Here is a 20564-nt window from a genome sequence, read left to right as displayed (position 1 = left end):
GATGAATAAAAGATTGACGGTGTTAACTCGAAATCTAACATTTTTGCACTTATACTCTTTTGACTCTGAAGGCCTCATATAGATTTATTAGCTCATCAATTAATCAATATCGATTTTACTCAGAACTGACGAGGTTTAGAGCTTCCAAACGACATTTCACTTAAAATAGAAGTGATTGAAAAATTTCGAATTTAGGATTGAAAAATCCTATGTAATTTGAAAAAAGAATTTTAATTTTTAATTTCTATTTTAAGTTTCCAGCTTAAAAATCTAGGTTAATTTTAGTTGCATAAATTGATTTGTTTTTCAAAAGTTTATCTTTTCCACAGAAATTCTAAAAACAGACTCTGATTATGAAGCTGTATATTTTTTTGAAAATTGTATTTCAATCTTTTTCTTAAATTGTAAATTTAAAATTTTAGTCTGAGTTTTTAATCAGAAATCTTAACCTAAAACCTGAATTCTGAATATGAATTCTTCATCTGCATTTTGAGTCAGACTTCTGTATAAATAATAGAAGTTTCAATCCGATCTCTTAATTTGAATTTTCGACCTGAACTTTGTATTCAGATCGAAAATAAATTCAGATTTTTAAACTTTTACCAGAATTTTGAACATCAATTCTGCGTGATACTTTTTCGGCTGACAGTGAAATAAATAGCAACAACGGCTTCTTATTTAGCATTCCAAAACGTTTTAATTCTTGATCCATCCTTGGAATCATAAGCAATAGTCGTTTTTGTTAAACTGCTGACCGAAAAAGCATACCAATAATCCGTTGAAAGTCGACAAATCACATATGAATATTGTTTCTGAATATCATATTTGAATTTTTAATAAAAGGTCAAAATTCTATTTTTAATTTAATTATTTGAAACAGATTTTCTAAATTCGGAATCTTATGGCTGATTATTTCTAATATTCAAAGAAAAAACTCAATTGGGACACGAAAACATGCAACTCCATCTCTTGTTGAATCATAACAGAAAAAATTGAAAAATTTGTATTTAAAGCTTCTGAAAAAAGATTCTTTTGATGAACTTTCCTATTGAGTATATGGGTATTAAAAGGAAAAATGATTTCTTCTGGTGATAGTTTTTCCCGGTTTTGATTTCAAATTCCCGGTTATTTCTCGGTTTTCCCGGTGCTATTTTCAATTCCCGGTTTTTTCCCGGTTATCCCGGTTTTCCCGGTTCGCTGGCCACCCTGTATGTGTCATGTCCTATGTTTCATGTCTTATGTCTCATGTCTTATGTCTCATGTCTTATGTCTCATGTCTTATGTCTCATGTCTTATGTCTTATGTCTCATGTCTTATGTCTCATGTCTTATACAGGGTGCCAGCGAGTTTCCATTTTCAAATTCCCGGTCTTCCCGGTTTTCCTGATTGAGATTTTATTGTTTTCCCTGTTTCAAAATGCGTAAATAAATATGTTTATCAAATTTTTTGACCAAATACGATGATATTTTAACGCAAGTTGAACGTAAAAGTGTGAGATGACTTAATTTTGTTCAGATTAATCTTTAAACTCAAAAGTTTTTCAGATTCTGGTGATGGTAATACGGTAAGAAAATAACTCTAGTTGTCCTAACCTTAACCGAAAATTGTTACCTTCTTTTCAGTCTTTCACACCATCTTCGCCTATTATAAGGGAAACACATTATTTTTATTATTTGCATGAGACAAATTATAGTTTTGATATGATGTATATAATACTTTTAAAATTTCAAGTTGAATTATTCAATTTTACTGTAAAAATCTTGCTCCTTAATTCTGAAGCTTGAAACATAATCATGCGCGATGAATTTCGTATTGAATTACCGATCCATAAATGAACTTAAATTCAAGTTTGAATTCATTATTCAAATTTAAATTTTAACTTCTGGCGCTTATTTTATTTTCGGAATAAGATTGATATTCCAATATAATTCTTCTAAAGTTCTTAAAACAGATTCCGATTAACCTTAATCATGCTAAGCAATATGAAATTTTATTTCGGTTCTCAAATTGAACACTGAATGATGTTTTTTATTGGAGACCTCAAAATTTTATTTTCGAATGCGCTGAGTTCTAAATATCTGAATCTATTCACCTAACCTCTGGTAAATTTATCTAAACTCTTAGTCTGAATTTTCAGCCCTATCTCAAAAATGCATGTTTTTATTCGATTTTTTAATTCGAAATCCTAGTGGTATAATTGAAAAATGTATACAGGAATCACACAAAAATTTGGTAGTTTGTTACACCTTCTACCTTCTGCCTTCTGTGCGTTTACTAATAAACCATTTAAAATGGTGGATTCTTATTTATTTTTTGTTTCCGGCATTTTCCTCAAATTGAACTAAATTAGGAGAAGATATTAATAATAAGGTAAGTACTTCGAAGTTATGTCGTTGGTCAGAAATTTGATGTTTGATATTTGAACTTATGTTTTGATAGTTTTTGACAATTTGTCGTGTGTTAGTAGATATAACACAAACAAAGAAATGAGTTTCTTTTTAAATTTTTTATCAATCAATTGTAAACTTGATGTATGGTTATGATTATTTTTGAATTTTGATAAAGGTGCTGTAAGCTCAATTCGAAACAACTGAATATAAGTAAAGTCACGTCAAAAAAATTTCATAGGTCAATTTATTAAAAAACAGCATTTGATCTTAAGATCTTTGTAAAAATAGCTTTTCAGAATATTAATTGATCTAGTTAGGATGAATAACAGAGTTCATATCTCTCTTTTTATGTTCTATTAACATTCCATTTTTTTTTTTTGCATGTCTTGAAAAAACTATCGTTTTTTCAGGTTCAAGGTTATTCAATGTCAATATTCGGCGTCCATTTTCTTTATGTGGATAGCAAAGATCTGCCAAACTTTGGCTTCACTGAAATTATTTTGATACTTCGTTTAGCCAGCCTTTTTCAAAGAATTTTGAAAGCACAACGATGTCAAGTTTTGATCTAATTCTACACCAAAAATTTGCTCTCAAGTGTTCATGTTAAACTGGTGGTAAAACGAGCTTTCATTTAGAATTAAGTGAAAACCTACACTTGATTATGGTATCCACATATGAATATTGAAACCCAAGTTTTGGCATTATACCACCTTAATTCGGACAAAATGATACCAAATTTTATTTTCAAGACATGATAACAAAATAAGGTATACTTTTGCCTTAAAAGGTTGGTCCAGAAAGTCATTGAGTTCATTTCTCGACCATTTGGGAATTTTTAACACTCTACTGCATTCAGTGCGCTTTTCAAACTATTTTAATGCCTCAAAATTTGACACATATAAAATCTAAAAATTATTTCCAAATTGTTATTATCACTATTTAAACAATTGAAAAATCCAGGTTATTATGCAGTATATTAACAGTAGTAAAATATGAATTTAAGAATAAAAAATACGAGCAAAATTTTCAAAAGAAACAATAAAAATTATCTAGAATCAACCCAACTCACCCAACCCAAAACTACATTCTGACCTCGATAGAGATTTAAAACATAAATTAGATTCTTTTACCATGGCTACAATTTTGATATTTTTGTATAAAATTTGATACAAATGCAAATTTTTACAATTATTGAACACAAACTCTCAGTTCATACATACAAACATACAAGTGATAATAACTCTTCATTTTTTTCTCCGTGCACACATGTAAAATCTAACATATTTTGGAGCAAATAAGAGACATAGGGGTTTTTTTTCGTAGGTGATGGAAAGAATTGAAGAAACATAAGCTATCAAAGAACGAAAGAACATAAGTCGTAAATATCATGAATTTTTCGAAAAAGATACAACGGCTCACCGGCAGGACTTGAACCTGCAATCTCCGCTCCGGACCTTCCAATTGGGCTTGGGCCTGCTAAAAAGAATAAACCTTACTCTTTACTCTTACACAGAACTTTCAAAATGCTGTGTTAAAAATCTTCTACATGAATAGGGTGGCTTATCCTCAGGAAATCTTCAAAATATCTAAATAAATCAATACTTTATATTGACGACTGTTGTGATGGCCTTCAACCAAAATTTTGTTTAGCACAAATTTATGTATCAATATGATGTGTTTTTGGAACAATGCATTTGATTTTGTTTTTCAAAGCAACATTATTTAACAATGAATTATAATGAAAACTTGTCACTTTTACATGAAAAACTCACTCGATAAACCAGAAAAAATGGGTCTCAGACGAAATTTTGTTTATCTGCCGAGCAAAACCAGTAGGTAGACTTTCATCAAACACTTTTAAAGTCAAATTATCGCAAAAAATTGAATAGTTTATGTAGACCACAATATAAGTAAGCCTTTGACAAATATTTCAATAAATAAATTCAATTGACTGTTCCACGAAACCCCAATGACCTCATGATTTTCATCTCAATCCGATGCATAATAAACAATAACGCAAAAAATAGTAATTGATTCCTTTTGCACCGACCACAAATATAAAATTCAATTGGAAGTTCTGGAAAATTTTCGTGTGCAGATTTCGATGAAATCCAATGTATAATACCATCAATATTGCTGAAGCAGTATTTGCTTTGAAGATGACCTTTTTTAAAAAAATAATATTTTCAAAATGGAAACGTATTTTATCATTTATGGTAAAAATGAGCATATATGCCAAATCACACTTCTGTAGGTCATAAGAAAGCTGCGCTACTAATTCAGAAACTATGGATAAACGTCACTTCGTCGGATAATCGTTCAAAGAAACTCAACGTTTACCTATACGTTAAAGTGAATTTGAAGCAATTGTACGCAAAGTAACAAATTTAACATTTTTACATATATTTTACAGATCATATTTCATTGAAAGTCCCAGAATGATGAATTATTGCAGAAAAAGAGAAGAAACGATTTTATTGGCGAAAACGAAAAATTGATGTATACGTTACTTAGGAATATCACGGCAGAAACGAAGGATTTCAAATTCGCATATGCAATACCTTCAATAGCAACTTGAAAGTCAGAACAAAAATAGGATATAGTTACAAAATTAGCTACTGTAATTTCATCTCCCGATTCTAGAAAACTATAACATTTCAGTTTCAAATTTCGGCTAGAGAACAGTCAAGAGCTCCTTAATCATTTGTTCTAATTTTCAATCAAACCAATATTTCCGTGTTGATGTTTGGAGTGGTTGACGCTTGGCGACGAACGTGTTAAAGCACTCCGATGTTGAGCACTTTATAAAATCTTGAACCACCCTAACGTCGGCGTACATAAGATCATTAACATTCAATATAAGCGGCGTGGCCTGTCTGATTTAACATGTGTTTGATTCGTCGAGCATAAGAGGTGTTATTTTCTCCTTGGTTATCAAAAGAGAGGGTGTGCTTTTACTGCTGCTATGTTCACTAGCATGAAGTCATGTGGGTAAATTTGTTGTTCGTTTATTCAGTAGCATCAGTGAGTTATTTTTTTACCAAATTAAACCCTAATCATTAGACCTATTCAGTTGAAATTATTGCTGTTAAAAAATTAAGGACATTGAAAGACACAGATACCAATATCATATTTGTTACTGAGATACATCTCGTCGCAGAAATAGTTAATTTGTAATTTAGCGAGCTCAAAACTTGGCAACCCTGCCGCTCACAACTTTAACGCGTAGCATTTTTGCTTGCCGATTACGTATGAAGCGGTTCTTAGATTGTGTTGGTGCGATTGCTATATCGGGACATCCCTAGCTATCCTTGTTCTTCCATCGCGGTCGCGGTCATCGGCGGATTTCCCTGCTTGTTGTACCAAAGCAACCGATCAAATGATACGCTTTACCGAATCAACACATCTTGCCCACCTTTCGTCCACCCACCCACCACCTACCGAATACCAACTTCAGTCGGCACCAGGGAATCCAAAACAGACGGACCAACTTCAGCCAGCCAGCAAGCTCCGGATTTGAAATTCATGGCATTTCCTCTCTTGTGGTACCATATTTGGGGAAAAATTCCCGAGACCGGTAGCAACTTTTCCTAGGTTTCAATGTTGGGCCGAACATTTGCGATGGAAAGAAGAGTAAAAGGTAGGTATATCGTTTATATTTTTACTCACCAACGATACGAAAATGTGTAGCTAGATACCTACTAGCACAGTATCGGAATAAGGAAAAAAACGGAAAGGCCAATATCATGAACTGTTTAGCCTTAAGAACAAGTGTAAGTTTAGCATTGGGGAACAGTGCTCTAAGAAGAACAGGAAAGAAAGAGTGTTTCAGATGGACGTCACGGTTAAATAACAATCAGCCTTGAACGGCTTTTCTATAACAAAGTACAGACGATTATTTTCTGTACAAATACATAAATATTAATCGGATAGGTTTTCTTAGAATTTCCTATTTTATGTTGAGTAATCTTAGTATCAATTATCTTAGTTTCAAGTTACAAGTTACAAGGATGCAAAATCCTTACATTCTATACAATAAGCAACAATATTAATAATAAATCAGACATCATGTGAGGTCAATTCAACAATGCAAGTATTCTCAGATGGCAATTGCTGAGATAGATCAAAGATTGATTGTTTGATTGATTGTCATTGAAATAAATTTATTGACATGCATATAAGGGTAAAAGCACTATATATTGAACACTATCTTTCGAAGTCGAAGAATTTATTGCTAATAAAAAAATAATTATAAGTTCATGTGATAACATTATGACGGTTTAGTTTAAGCTGTTCTACAGCTTTGAAACAATATTTTTTTCGCAGATATATGTTTTGAAACACTTCAGTTCTTTTATTCAAAATTGGTTTCGTCATAAAAAATTTACCTCGGTAATTTTCGTTTACTGTGTAGATTGGCCGGCAGAAAACGCTCATCGTGCCTTAATTATTGGTGCTTATTCTGCCCCAGAAGGGGGGGTCTCATTATGCCCCTGCAGTGACTGGTTTTCAGCTTTCGGAAAAAAAATTTAAAATGCATTTTTAACCGTTTTAATCTACTTTTTCAAGTTTCAGCCAATTAGGAAATGGTCTATCTTAGTGTATGAACACGAAACAATAATGAAATTCTATAGTTCGAGATCCCTCCCACTCACAGGAAGGGGGGAGGAGGTCTTCCAAACAAAAGACAAATGTAAGCATAACTCAAGAACCGATCGAACAAGGAGCGGCGTAGGAGAGTATTTTGGTACGAGAGATATTTCTGCGGTTACTTTTTGCACAACTCGAGAACTTACTTAAAAAACGGACGGTTTTTGGGTTCGAAAAAATGGGTATGATTATGAGATACGCCTTTTATCTCCTTCAAGTAGTGGAGGATTGGAGGGAGAAACCAGCATTCATTAAATGAGAATTGAAAAAGTTATTCGGAACTTCAACATCGATTTTCTCAAAACATGGCTTTGCGACGTAATCAAAACTAACTCTAGATTTAGTCTTTTCAGCCTGTTTAAGTCTTTTTGATTATTATTTAGCTTTTTTTTAAACTATTTTTAGTCTTTTGAGTTCATTAAGTCATTCTAGTCGTGTAATTCTTTTTAGTCATTTAGACCTTTTTAGTTATTTTAGTCCCGTTAGTCTTTTTATAGGGAAATAGGGGAAAATGTGAAAAGAATAGAAGGACTAAAATCTTTTTAGTCTTTTCGCCCCTTCCGTCTTTGCTTCTTTTGCCCTTTTGTCTTTTAGTATTCCGTCAGTTTAACACTAAACGTACCGGAGGGGGTCAAATGCCATTTTTTATAACCCTTTTCTTATTGGTTTTTCGCAAATTTTTCTTAATGACTATGTTTTTGAAAATGCACATATTGTTTATTATATACTTTTTTAAAGTTTGTAGATTTCGATTTTTCCGTAAAAACTCTCCTGTTTCCTAACCGATTTTTACAAAATTCATAGTTTTGGAAAGCTTGTAATGTGATTCAAACATGATTTTTTGCCAACATCCAGCTACAATAACTTATTTCAAAGTTATTCAAAGTTGAAGGATTTATTTTTTTTTAAACATGCTTCGGGTAAAAAAGGCTGTGCCAGTTATTAAGTGCACAAAATAATTAACTTAATGTTTGAGAAAGCTTAAGTCAGAAGCTGTATATTGCACATATGAATTTTTTTTTTCAAATTTCTTAAGATCATGGCCACAGAAAGTGTAAAAAAGTGGTGTAAAAACCGTACTTTTTGATAAATCAACCGCCTAAGCTTTTCCAGTCACAATAAAAAATTTATGAAAAATTAATTGGAAAGTTGGCGTAATTTTCGACGTTTTGGCACTTTTAAACTTTATAAAACATGAAACACAATGACCATCTGAAGGTGTCTAGAAAGACCTATAGCGCCTCAATAACAATAACAATATTCGAAATGGTTGTATGTTTTCAGCATTTTTGAACAAAGTAAACTGAAGATAATTCGGTATCGAATTTTGAATACGACGAATGCGCCAAGACCTTTGTTTTGAGAAAAACGCATTCCAAGTTTCAGAAAATAAAATCAATTTCCTATTTAGCTGAGTACAATCATTTTCCTAAATAAGTCGCTAAAATGCTTTCAAATTGATTTAATTTCATCACCCGATCGATAAATATAGCTTTTCCGTACTAATTACTACAAAAAATTAATAAATATAATTGTGGGCCCTTTAACAAAGACTGGTGTTCTCATTTTGTTCATTCGCCAAATTGGAGCGCCCTTTTGAATTGCAGAATGACTATTCGCCTTTTGGATCACTCATTAAAGAAGCAATATTCAAGCAAATTTCGGCTTGAAAGCGGGTCCAAATGATTACATTCACACATTAGCACATTCAACGATCTTATAAATGCTGATTTGTGCTTCTCCTCGTCCTGGGAAAACAAATTTCAAAAACTTCAATGCCCTTTTTCCATCTCGAAATAACTATTGGCCCTTTTGTTCGCGACGAAATTTTGAGGAGAAATGGGCGAATGAACTGTGGGATTACACACTCATAAAAAAAGTTATTCGCCTTATTTAAAAATTAAATTTAACTTCACTAAAATAAGAAAAATTAAAAGAAGATCAAATTTTCGGATGTAAAATAAATAGTTTAACGCATTTATGTGATTATCTGGATTTGTTTACAGTTGGCGCATTCGCCGTATTCAAAATTTGATACCGAATTGTTAATGTTAAATCGGGCGAAATTTTGGAAAAATAAAAAAAGTACTTGTACTCAGATTCAAAGATTGCGTAACATTGATTAGAAATTTATTTTTTGCATATTAACGGAGAATACATTTGCTATCGATCATGAACTTCGTTTTTGCGTATGATCAACAGTATTGTTGATATTAGTGACTTTATCACATAAATTATTAAAAAAAATGCATTTCACGCCTGCGATCATGGTTTTCGAAATGCATTTCTTAAAAAATGAGAGACAAACAGTAATATCATTAATTGAATATTAAAAGAAACACAAAATTTTTTCATTGAAAATCATTTTGAAATAATTGATAATGTAGCATTTCGGCTTCAATGATTCAGGTGGATGTGAATAGTCAATCAAGCTAAGCTAAGCTAAGCTAAATTATTAAAAGAATGCATTTTTTTAGAGAAAATTTTGTTTCAGACTCGAAGGTAAAATTCCAAAAATTTGATTTTCTTTTTTACCTGTATATTAATTTAAAACAAATATTTCAAGTGGTTATTTATCAAAATTATTCATTTTTATTGTGCAAAAAAGAAAGTTGAACTAATGATACGCATTCCGAGATATTTGAATCTGATTACAAGTACTTTTATTATTTTTTCAAAATTTCATATTTGGAGCATAACTCAAAAACTGTCCTTATGAGATTTTTTTAAATTTCATTTTCGGACTCAGCGCCCGATTTCACATTAAAAATTCTGGTCAGCCAATAAAGTTAACGATTTTTTTTTAAATTTTGTGAACTAGTGTTATTTGTTTGTCGATGTTATTTAAGATGGTTTTAATGCAAGTATTGAATGTTAATATAAAAAAATGATTTTTCTTAACTTACCTATGATTCACACATTTAAGCGAGTGTCATTTCAGCATTTCCTAGCGCATAGTAAAGCACTGAAAAATCCAGAAGAAGAAAGTATTTTGATAAAACACTGGTTATTCTTGTGAAATCGAAATTGATTTCATCATATCCCAAATCATTTGACCGGCACTGCACAAATTATTCAAACACAGCTCCTTTTCGTTCTCCCGTACACCGTCGCAAGCTATCTCACTCTAGCCCATTCATGTTTAACTTCCAAAACATAACCCACACAATCGCAACCCCGAAGCAGGCAGACGCCGTTGGTTGATCGCAGTAAGCACACTCACACTGCCCTCCTGTGGGAAACCCTTCGCTTGCATGAATGTGTATTGTAAACACGAGCTAACTGCGCTAGAATCGCGATTTTGAGGAAAATCGAAAAAAAATTATCCTCATCCATAAGCGGCCAGCACAAGGCTAGCAATTTTTCTTCTTACGCGTACACTTTAGCAGGGAGAAACGAAAAAAAAAATGCGCTACAGCAGAAACTCTTCCGCCCATAGGAGAAAATATGCAAAACCACTTGGTTGCGGCAAAAGGCAGAACACGTTATCGCTTCGTAAAAATGGTAGCAACTATTACCTCCAAAATGAGGCGAGTAGCACTGGGAACCTCGCTTCTCCGGTAACTAATTGAATCGCACTCTAGGAAGGTAGACACAAACTAGGATTCACTAGGCTCAGGAAAAAGCAAATTGGATGCACCTCCGGGGAACACGAAACGCGATTTTCGAATTTTTACAAGCCACGAGACAACCGAACCGCACGCTTTCTTGCCGATGACTCTCGCTCGTTGAGTTGTTTTACCTTTTCCTTTTGGATTCAGATGCTCTTTCTCTCTTTGGCAACCGCCCATCTGTACCACCCAGGTAGGTTCGCCCGCCTTGTCTGATGACCGCGTGGTGGTTTGGTGAAGAACTCGGGCCGTCGTGTGAGTGAAAGAGAGCCACCGATTGAGGTGAAATGTTTCACTAACACAAACACAAACAGGTGGTCGTCCATAGACCGGGTGGCTTGAATCTTGAAAATTCATTATATAAAAAAAATGCAAATAAGACTTGTATTTTGTAGGTTTGTATAGTTGTGTAGGTTTGTAATTTGAAAACTTTGAAATTAGAGAAAAATAGTGGAAACTTTTAAAATAAGTTACTCATATACTTATTTTGATATCCTTTTATAAAACAATCTGCGAATCTTAGATGTTCACTGCGAAAAAGTGTTGATAAAAAGATAATTTTCGTAACTTTTACAATTGGTTGTTTAAAAATTATAACTTTAGGAATTCTTTAAATAATTTTCCGATATAAATGTCATTTCACAAATAAAAATTAAACACACATTTTCGTAGAAAAAAATGTAAAAATAATCTTCAAATTATCCACAATATCTTTACTGGACATCTTCAAATCAGCGTAAGACCCTCACCAAAATTTTAATGATTCTCATTTTGCAGCAATTCCAAAACAATTATTCGAGAAAAATGTTTGTTAGTAATTGCTATGCATTAAAAACTGAATATTTAATAATTTTTCTGAAGTATTTTGCTGAATCGTTGTTCGAAAGTATCGAATTATTATTCATTCTTGTTCCAAATCTTCAATTTTTAAACATAAATTTAATTCTAAGTTAGATCATCAAAATCATATTCCTAAGTATGAAGCTTTTGGAACTTCATTTTTATTAGTTTTTTTTTTTAATTTCAAGCTCTCATACTAGATTTTTAATTTTATTGTAACTGAATCCACAGAAAAAGTAACTAATTTGCAACGAAAAATTTATAAAAAAAAAGTGAAAAGTCGTATGAAGAAAAACATGCTCTCAATATTTCCAAACTTTTTTAATAATGTTTGATTTAAATAAAAGAATATTGAATAAATAGTTGATTTTTGGAAGTTATTTCAATATTTCAGTGAAAAGTCATAATCAATTGTTTTTGGAGCCTATGCTTTAAAATCTGGTTTTGGAAATAAATTTCTGATCTCGATTTTTTATCAGATTTTATCCAACACTTCTAGTTTCAGAAGTAGCATTTTCTTTTTTTTGAAAATTGAATAGATATCATTAAGCGGGCCATAGACTACACAACATTTGTACAAATGCGATGAAATTCGATGAAATTTTGTCGCTGTGAGCACGATTTGCATAGTGTATGGCACTGCTTGAATGAGCGCCCAAACGGTTGGAGTAAAATCGGTCGGGATCGAAATATTTTGTACAAAACATTCTCCCAGCCGGGGTGGAGATGGTTTTTTTTGTTGCTGTTGCTGTTTTCGCCAGCAATCATTTGTGTTCGCGTGAAATATGTTTGTATAGTGTATGGGCGAGCATAGATCAAACAATCGTCGTGGAAACATCGAATTTGTACAGGCCAATTTGTGTAGTCTATGGCCCGCTTTAGAGATGTAACGAATAGTGCGAACGTCCGAATAGCGACTATTAGTCCTTTTCAAGTATTCGGTGAAACGAATATTATTAAAATAAATAGCATGGAAATGAAAAATCGTAAATAAGCTTAAAATGTGTTCAAAAATATCGCCTGCACACCGAATATTCTGCGAAAAATACCATTGTGAGTAATGTTTCAAAAGTGATGATAGAATTTATGAAAATAAATTTCACTTTTTACATAGGAAACAAACAATGCGTGAACAACTGCACTCACATACATACGCAGGTACAGCGAACCTCTTACAGGTTTGGAGCAAAAGTACTAATCAAAGCAGGTGAAAATTGATATTTTTCGCGCTCTGTATTAAATTTGAAGTATAACTGATATCAAGTTCCATCCAATGATCTAAGTTTCATATTTTTAATGTTATTTTTTATTACTTTAAAATCCCCATAACTGAAACATTGCTTACTTGATTAACTTAATTTTGAAAGTTTTAAATTGAAGAATGGATTTTTTTTTAATAAAAACTATTGATCATTATTAAAATTGTGTAATTGTGATAACGGCTCAAAACGTATGACGCCCTTCCAGCCAAAGAGGTAAAAGTCATGAAAGCTAATGAAAGACGTAAAATATCCCAGTAAACGAGCCTTCAAAAGGAAAATAAATGATTAATTAAAAAAAAACTTTTTTCGGGAAACACATTTTATATTTGATGTATTTGGCCATTTTCCATATATTTATCTGAAAATTTGTGTTTCTTTTTCAAACGTTAAAGTATGTAAAATTAAATTTCTAAAAGTCTGAAAAATTACCAAATATAGTTTGAATTATGAAGAATCGTTTTATATCAATAAATCAAAATCGATCATTTTTGTAACGTCGAGGCAAATACAATCAAAGCTAATTTTTTTTTAAAAACGTTTCAAAATAGGAAATTTAAAATAAAAATCTGAAATTTAAATGTATCTTTTTAATTTAAATTGTCCATTCAGTTTCGGTATCTTTAATTCAGATAAAAATGGGTTTTGGAGATGCATTCTGTAAAAATCGGAGCTTGCAATGGAAAATAAACCAAGAAATGGAAAAATAGTATTAGATGTAAGCAACAAAAATCGAGTCTGTTCAGGTGGACAACTGGGGAAGGGGGGTAGGGGTTGCCATATATCCACACTTGTGCATGGAGAGGGAAAAAGGGGGTAAAAATCTCATTTTTTGTCCACGTGGTATCTGAACGACTCCAAAGGCAATTCAACACCTAAAGGCTCAAGTCTTTTTCACTTCCTCAAAGGATCGAGATATGTTGATCCATCAAACATGGATCTGGCCAAACCGATCTTCAATAACTTGTAAGATAACAAAGTTATAGTTGAAACAAGTTTACAGGTAGGGGAGAGTGGGGATACTTGATCCCCTTTTCTTATTTTCACCATATCTTTTTGGAAAAAATTAGCAACTCGCCGTCCTTGACATTTTCTGACGGCTTGTAACTTCAAGTTTCTATGCTCCAAAAATTAGAACGATACTTGAACCCGTTGATGAACTAGAAGCATTTTCGTGGGAGTAAAAAAATTGCGATTTTTCTGAAGTTAGGGGAGACTTGATCCCCTATTGAAGGAGACTTGGTCTTTTATTCAGGAAGCCCTAATCCTTGCATAAAAATCAAACAAAACCCGAAGATAGAATGTTAATTGACTATTTTGATCATGTTTGTTTTCATTTCACAATTTATAGCAGACAATCAGACATAAGGAGAAAATTCTATAACTTTGTCTCAACGCTAATAACATTGCATACTTAAAGGCGCTATTTTTTATAATTAAGAGAAAATTAATTATTTTTGCTCTTTTCTTCAGACAATTGTTTGATAAATATAAGTTTTTGGAGAAATATTAGTAATTTCGTAATCAGCAATTCATACCTATCAATTCAGAAGAAGAATATGCCGTTTGGAAGGGGGATCAATTGTACCCATAATCAACATTTTAGAAAAAAATTTCTGAAAAAAAGTTGAGATTTTTCCATTACTTTGAAAATATGGCATTATGAAGTCCATTTAACGCTCGAACGATTGATACATTGGAACAAATATTTTTTTCATAATTTTCCCATATAAGGAACATTTTAAAGTGATGAAAAAAGATCTTCAAGTTACATTTTGTGAAATTTTTCAAACAAAGTTCAATTACTCAAACAATTATTTTGTAAAAAAAATTTAAACTACAAGCATTGTTATTTTACACATTTTGGCACATTTTTCTAGAACATTTGATCTTTGTAAGACATTCCAGTTTCGAGATATAGCCAAGGAATCAAGTATCCCCAGGGATCAAGTATCCTCATTCTCCCCTAAGGCTTTTTACGCGGTTTGTTTCGCGTGGTTTTTTTACACGGTTTTTTTACGCGGATTTCGGGAATTAACGTGGCTTTTTACGCCGTTTTCGGAATTTACGCGGTATTTGAGAGAAAAGAGAAAGTTCTTTTCAAAGGAAAACATTTAGAATCTTTTTGAGACCTGAGAACTGAGATCTGAGTTCTGAGACTTGAGACAAGAGACAAGAGACTTGAGACATAAGACTTGAGACATGAGACATGAGACATGAGACTTGAGACCTGAGACTTGACTTGAGGCAAAAGTCATGAGACTTGTGACCTGAGACCTGAGACCAGAGATATGATATATGAGATATGAGACATGAAACATGAGACATAAGACATGAGACATGAGACCTGAGATCTGAAACCTAAGACCTGAGATTTGAGACCTGAGACCTGAAACCTGAGATAAAAGTCATGAGACCTGAGTCCTGAGACATAAGACATAAGACATGAGACGTGAGACTTGAGACCTGAGACCTGAGACTACTACGAAACTCCCTGCCGATTACAGGAGAAAGCTGTTTCGAACCTACAGGTGCATTTCATAGTTGTTTTCCTGAGTTGTTTTTCTGTCCTGAAGTTGTCCTTGTAAGACTGGCTGTTAGCCAATCGGTAGAAAGTGCTGTGAACTTCTAACGATCCCTAGGGTCGGCACGCTTACCACAAAAATACTACGTTGCAGGGAAGTTCGGGAAATCTAAGGGAAAACTCCTCGGCTTAGCAATCGGTACCTTTTTTTTATTTTGGCAGAATCCACCCACCACTTTCTAATATTATCCAGTGATTGAATTTTGCTGAGCATGAGTTGATCAACCATCTCTCGCTCAACGCTTTACTCGGAAGCAAAGGTTGCTTTGAGGCAGCGAAAACGACAAAACCGATGATGTATACGCTCTCAACATGGCCGCCTTCATGAAGCAATATACATTCGAGGCAGCGAATCCAAAAAACCAAACGAATGGCTCTCACTCATCTCCTGTCACAACCTTGAGGGAACCGAATTCAAAAGGCAGAGCAAACCCGAGTCTCCTCGTTTGTGCCTGGATCGAATGCGTGAGGTTTTTCTGCTATTGCTATTATTGCACAGCAACCGCACGCAGGCAGCTAGTTTTTTCATTTCTTTTTCTTCCCCCCTCTTTCACCATACGTTGCGGGCCGTGCAACGCAATAAGTTCGGTTGTTTTTGTTGTTGCCTCAACCTTTGCGGTCGGCTCGAGTTATTCAAATTCAACAACGTAAATGAGTAGGTATGTGTGCCTCGTCTTCTTCATGCATCATGTAGCAACCGAACGTTGAGAGAGTTCGTTCGGGGCAGCAAACGGATAGTGTCTCTCAGAGCAGATCCTCCTCATGGGGGGAGGTTTGAATGAATGTATATGTATCGTCTCCTGTATAGCTATGCGAGGCCTCAAAGTGTGTATTTTGAATGCCTCTGATGAGAAAATTGGTGAGGATTTCAATCACTGATATTATCTAACCTTTAACTGCGTTGCGGGAAAAGTAGCGGGAATGTGCTCCTTCTTCCTCCTTCGGCGTCGAGCTCGGGTCCGTTGTGGTCGGCTTAAAGATCAGCTGATTCTCGCGGAATGTACCCGGCCCCACCTTGGGTGCTGAACCGGGTACTGTTGGGTCTTCGACGGTAAGCGAAGCGGCGCGTAGCAATAGCGTACCTGGTCCCACCTTGGGTGCTGAACCAGGTACCGGTGTAGGTCAAACCAACGTTGTAGCGGTTGTTGGTCGACGTTATAGGGCGTCGCTGAAGACGCTCTGGGATTGAGTCAGTTTAGAGTTTAACTCGAAACAGCGGGGTCCTGGAGTTCTAATATTGTCTGTCACCAATAGATTTCTTCTGGGATTCTTCTGCGGGTGGTAGTTCCTGTTCCACAATTTTAACGGAAAGAACTAAACACCACACGTTTCTGTATTTGAACTAATTAGAGGATCTCTGAATTTTTGCGTGAGATCTCTGAATGCGTTCGCGAACTAATGGCAAATCTATGACCATTTCCGTCTTGACCTGCTTTAACCCTATTACCGTTCATTGCCCTCGTCTGCGTCTGTTTTCCTTTGCCCGATCATTTCGCCCCTTCGCCAATTCGCTCCATATGCGGCTCACATCTTCCAGCGGTCCTCTGGTGGCGGGTTATAGAACGAACATTTTCGCTTTGTCGTTCACTGGGTTAGGGTGGCTTTGTAAACTGCCTCACCAAAGAGAAACCCTTAAACCCCACGAACACCACGGCAACGTTATTTAAATAAATTTACAACAAGATCACTGCAACACCCTCCGACAGACTAGCAACGCTTACATCCTGTAATTTAAGCTGTTGAAAATGCAGTACAAAATCGCGCCGACTACAGAATTATTAGATTGGCAAGATGGACCATAATGGTCTCAGCCGTCCCCTAGCGGGACAAGCAAATAAAAAAATAAAAAAAGAATTATTAGATTAGGTTCTGCGACTCATCACGTGCGAAAAATACAACAGCCTTTGTATCGTTACGTAATACAGATGATTGCTGTCCTGCAATGTCTTGAATTCCTGAACGTCGGAAATAACTTTATAATTCATGAATCTTGCGTCTTTCGAGAAGTTTTCCTGTAACTGGAAACGTAATTTTCCTGAAGGGGACACACTGAATTCTCAATTGTTGTGTTTGTTCACAAAACATGCAAAAATTCGCGAAATTCATGTAAATCGTGGTCAAACTGGACTATAAAACGACCAGTTCCTTTTCAGTTAACTCACCTAGATGAAATCAGAAAGCGTTGCTAATTGCTTTAAAAGTCCGCTAATCCGTTTGTTATTAAAAACAACAAAATCTCTTCAGTGTTTGTTAGTCCCTAACCGAAATCTATCATCATTTCGGTTCAAAACGTTATGTGAAGTATTTAATTTTTTTTAAAGATTGATTTCACAAGAGAATGGATGTCAACAGTTTTATATGTTAAGTAAGTATAAATGTGTAAAAATCTTCTATTTTTAATTTGACTAGCTAGTGACTAACTATGAATCTATTGAGATGAGCTAAGTGAACACTGAGTACAGGATATGGGACAATTTATCCCAAGAAGATTGAAATTTTAAAATGCAATATAGAAAACTTCTAGTATTTGTAAACCTAAATTAAATTTTACTAAGTAATTGGTTCCCTAAGGATAATGTTTAGGTACCACGTTGTTCTAGTTGTTTGTGGAAACAAAAATTCTAAAAAAAAAGCTTAGAACGTGACACATTTGATAAAATATTGATTTTGACATTTTGATTAGTTGTTGTAGGGCTTAACTGTCAAGGCATTAAAAGTGAATAAAACACCGATTCATACTGATATTTCCAATATCATTTATTGATGACTTATAATAAGTGTTTTTTTTTTAACCGGGTGGCTAAATCCCGTTAAACTGCAGCCTGGGGGGATCGCACAATTTGCATCAACTGAATACCTAATACAAGATTTTGTGATTAAGTTATCAACTTTCAAAAAGGAATTCATAACCGTTAGACAGTGTGTTATTTTTTGTTGATGTTGGATGTTTCGCTTAGCTGACGGTGCGAAGAAACAGAGAACAGATTGAATTCCAACGCTTTTACAATTGTGTTTTTTTAAGTTTGGAGAAAACCTATGGTTAAAGGCAAACTACTTGTTTTTTTTTTTGTTTTTTCATCGAAAAAAATAACTGGGTTTTGTTGATATCTGCAACTGGAAAAGCTCGCTGTAGTCAATATTGCACTCATTTAATTGTTATATTTGAGATGAGCTTGCACTGGGTACAAATGATATTTGTTTTAAAGGATTGCTCTCCTCTTAGTTTGTTATGGCTTTGGTTTTTATTATATCTTTGGAATTGTTTCCTGGTTTATCTAGCACTACACTGAAATTAAAATACATATTGTTCAAGATATGAAAGAGAAGTGATTATAACTGTCAATATATACATAAGTTTTTTTTTTTAGTTCCGATGACCGAGAATTGTTATATGTGATAAAAATTTGAGTATAGCTAATACTATCTAAGAACATGTTTTCGATCGAGCATTTGTAAAACTTTCAGCCGATTCCACCTGTTTGTTTTTGTTTTTGTCTCTCAATTTTTATTATCTAAGTTCTACGTGTCTTGTGTTCAATTGTAATAGAATGGAATAGCTAAAGATATCAAGAAAAAAGAGATACTGTGGAACGTAAAAATAATATGTACACCTAATCGAGAAAAAAACACTCGCACAAATCGTCCAAATCACTTGTGTTGAATGGAAGAGAATAGTCTGGTAAAGTTGTCTTTGTTCATTTTCTTTTCATTTTCACTTTCAACTAATAAAGGTCACGGTACACCTCATATCATATTTCGCCAATAACTCAAAAAAGAGGCATAAGTTGGTTTTTTAACATGGTGGAATCGATTGGGAATAGTTAACAGATGAATTTCGAACTGACCTTAGTATTCAAAACCGGTTAAAAAATGTTTAAATTTCGATTCCCCCGATTTTCACTGCGGAAATTTTCTCATATTGAGGCAATTTTTTTCGTGCGGGATCTTCTGAGATGATTCACCCCTAATATTGGGAAATCAAAATAAAAACATTTTTAAGAAGTTTTTAACACTGAAACCGGTCCAGAATTCAGTTTTCCACTATTCCTCATCGATTCCACCGTGATACAGAGCCAATACCTATGTGTTGCTTTTTTGAGTTATTGACAAAACAAGATTTTTCAGTTTAATTTTCACCTAAGGTGTACCGCGACCTCAAGAGAAGATTTTGATTTGTATTCTTCCTAGCTAATCTTGATTTTTTCCTATGATACACTAATTTTCGTTTCGTTTCTGAATGTCATTTTAGTTCCGTTTTAAAATTATTTCTTGAGAAGGGGGTTTTGATTTTTGGTGTTTCAAAACCAATTGGGACTTTTTTTTATCTAGGTAGCTTATAAACTGTTCAATTAAGTACCCCTTTTCGAAACGTTCCTTCGGCGTTGGAAAAGAATTTGGGCTTTAAAAGAGTAAGTGCGTTTATGATTGATACTTTTTCGATTGAATTCTTTTTAAAATAGCACCTGTAAGATGTCGATCTTATGTTTACTCCGACATTCAATTCTCAATGTGGCATTCAGAGTTATTGCAATTCCCCTGGTTTAAATTAAATCTGGTTACATTCTCCCGCAATTCCTTGCATTTGAATCCTCTTAAACTAGTATTTGGGTTAGCTTCACCAGGTTCGTTGATCCGTACTTCGTCTTGTTCAGCTGAAGTGCCGGGGGATTTTTCTTTGATTGAGTATGCCACGTTAGTATCTAAAAAAAGGAGAAAAGTTTTAGTTCACACAGAGATAAAACTGTCCAAAAAAAATCTTACCTCGGTGCAATTAGACGCTAACAGTTCGATTTCCTTCAGATCCAGCGGATCTAAGCTTCTCAGGAAGCCATCCTCTTCGTAGCCGGCCTTGAAGGGCATCTCAGCCTTGGGTCGTTTCAACAGGAACCGGACACTGACGGCAAAACCAGCCATATCGATCGGATACTTCCGGCCACCGATCCATCCATCGTAGAATCCGGTGATGGTTCCATTCACTACTATGGGACTGCTGACGCCGTACTTCGAAATCAGCCCCACCGGCCACATGGCCACCTTCCGGATGTGTCGCATCTGTTGAAGAAAAAAAATTTTCAGGAAGTTACAATAGTTGAGTTCAGCTTTTTAAAACGATCTGGATATGTAAAAGATTTGAAAAGTACTATTAGCTTGGCTTGCCAGCAGGCTTAATGCGAAGTTTTCGATCCTACGGTTAGCTGCCAAATCAAACCAAACTAAAAGTCGACATTTT

At 34.2% G+C, this 20564-nt stretch overlaps 2 protein-coding genes across 6 annotated transcripts in view; both read right to left on the bottom strand.

Moving 5' to 3' along the window:
- Positions 1-10749, bottom strand: part of LOC129750650 (uncharacterized) — a 58038-nt gene extending 47289 nt beyond the window's left edge. Inside the window, exons 1-2 of one of the 2 annotated variants that reach the window (XM_055745654.1) lie at positions 10559-10749; positions 9947-10005 (exon numbers count right to left, since the gene is read on the bottom strand). The gene's annotated coding sequence lies outside the window, so the exon portion shown is untranslated. Of the gene's footprint in view, positions 1-9946; positions 10528-10558 lie in introns of those variants that run through there. The other variant, XM_055745656.1, reaches the window with a different exon arrangement.
- A 7317-nt stretch (positions 10750-18066) lies between these two features.
- The window catches only part of LOC129751284 (galactosylgalactosylxylosylprotein 3-beta-glucuronosyltransferase P-like), a 319836-nt gene continuing 317338 nt past the window's right edge, over positions 18067-20564 (bottom strand). For all 4 annotated transcript variants that reach the window (XM_055746687.1, XM_055746684.1, XM_055746685.1 and 1 more), the window contains 2 exons: positions 20096-20386; positions 18067-20034 (listed from right to left, as the gene is read on the bottom strand). In XM_055746687.1, coding sequence (XP_055602662.1) covers positions 19927-20034; positions 20096-20386 — 399 coding nt within the window. In that variant the 3' untranslated portion in view covers positions 18067-19926. The remainder of the gene's footprint in view (positions 20035-20095; positions 20387-20564) is intronic.

Source organism: Uranotaenia lowii, chromosome 3, assembly GCF_029784155.1.
Source record: "Uranotaenia lowii strain MFRU-FL chromosome 3, ASM2978415v1, whole genome shotgun sequence".
Lineage (NCBI taxonomy): Eukaryota > Metazoa > Arthropoda > Insecta > Diptera > Culicidae > Uranotaenia > Uranotaenia lowii.
Note: the sequence above shows the minus strand (reverse complement) of the source record. Positions and strands in the feature narration are given on the sequence as shown.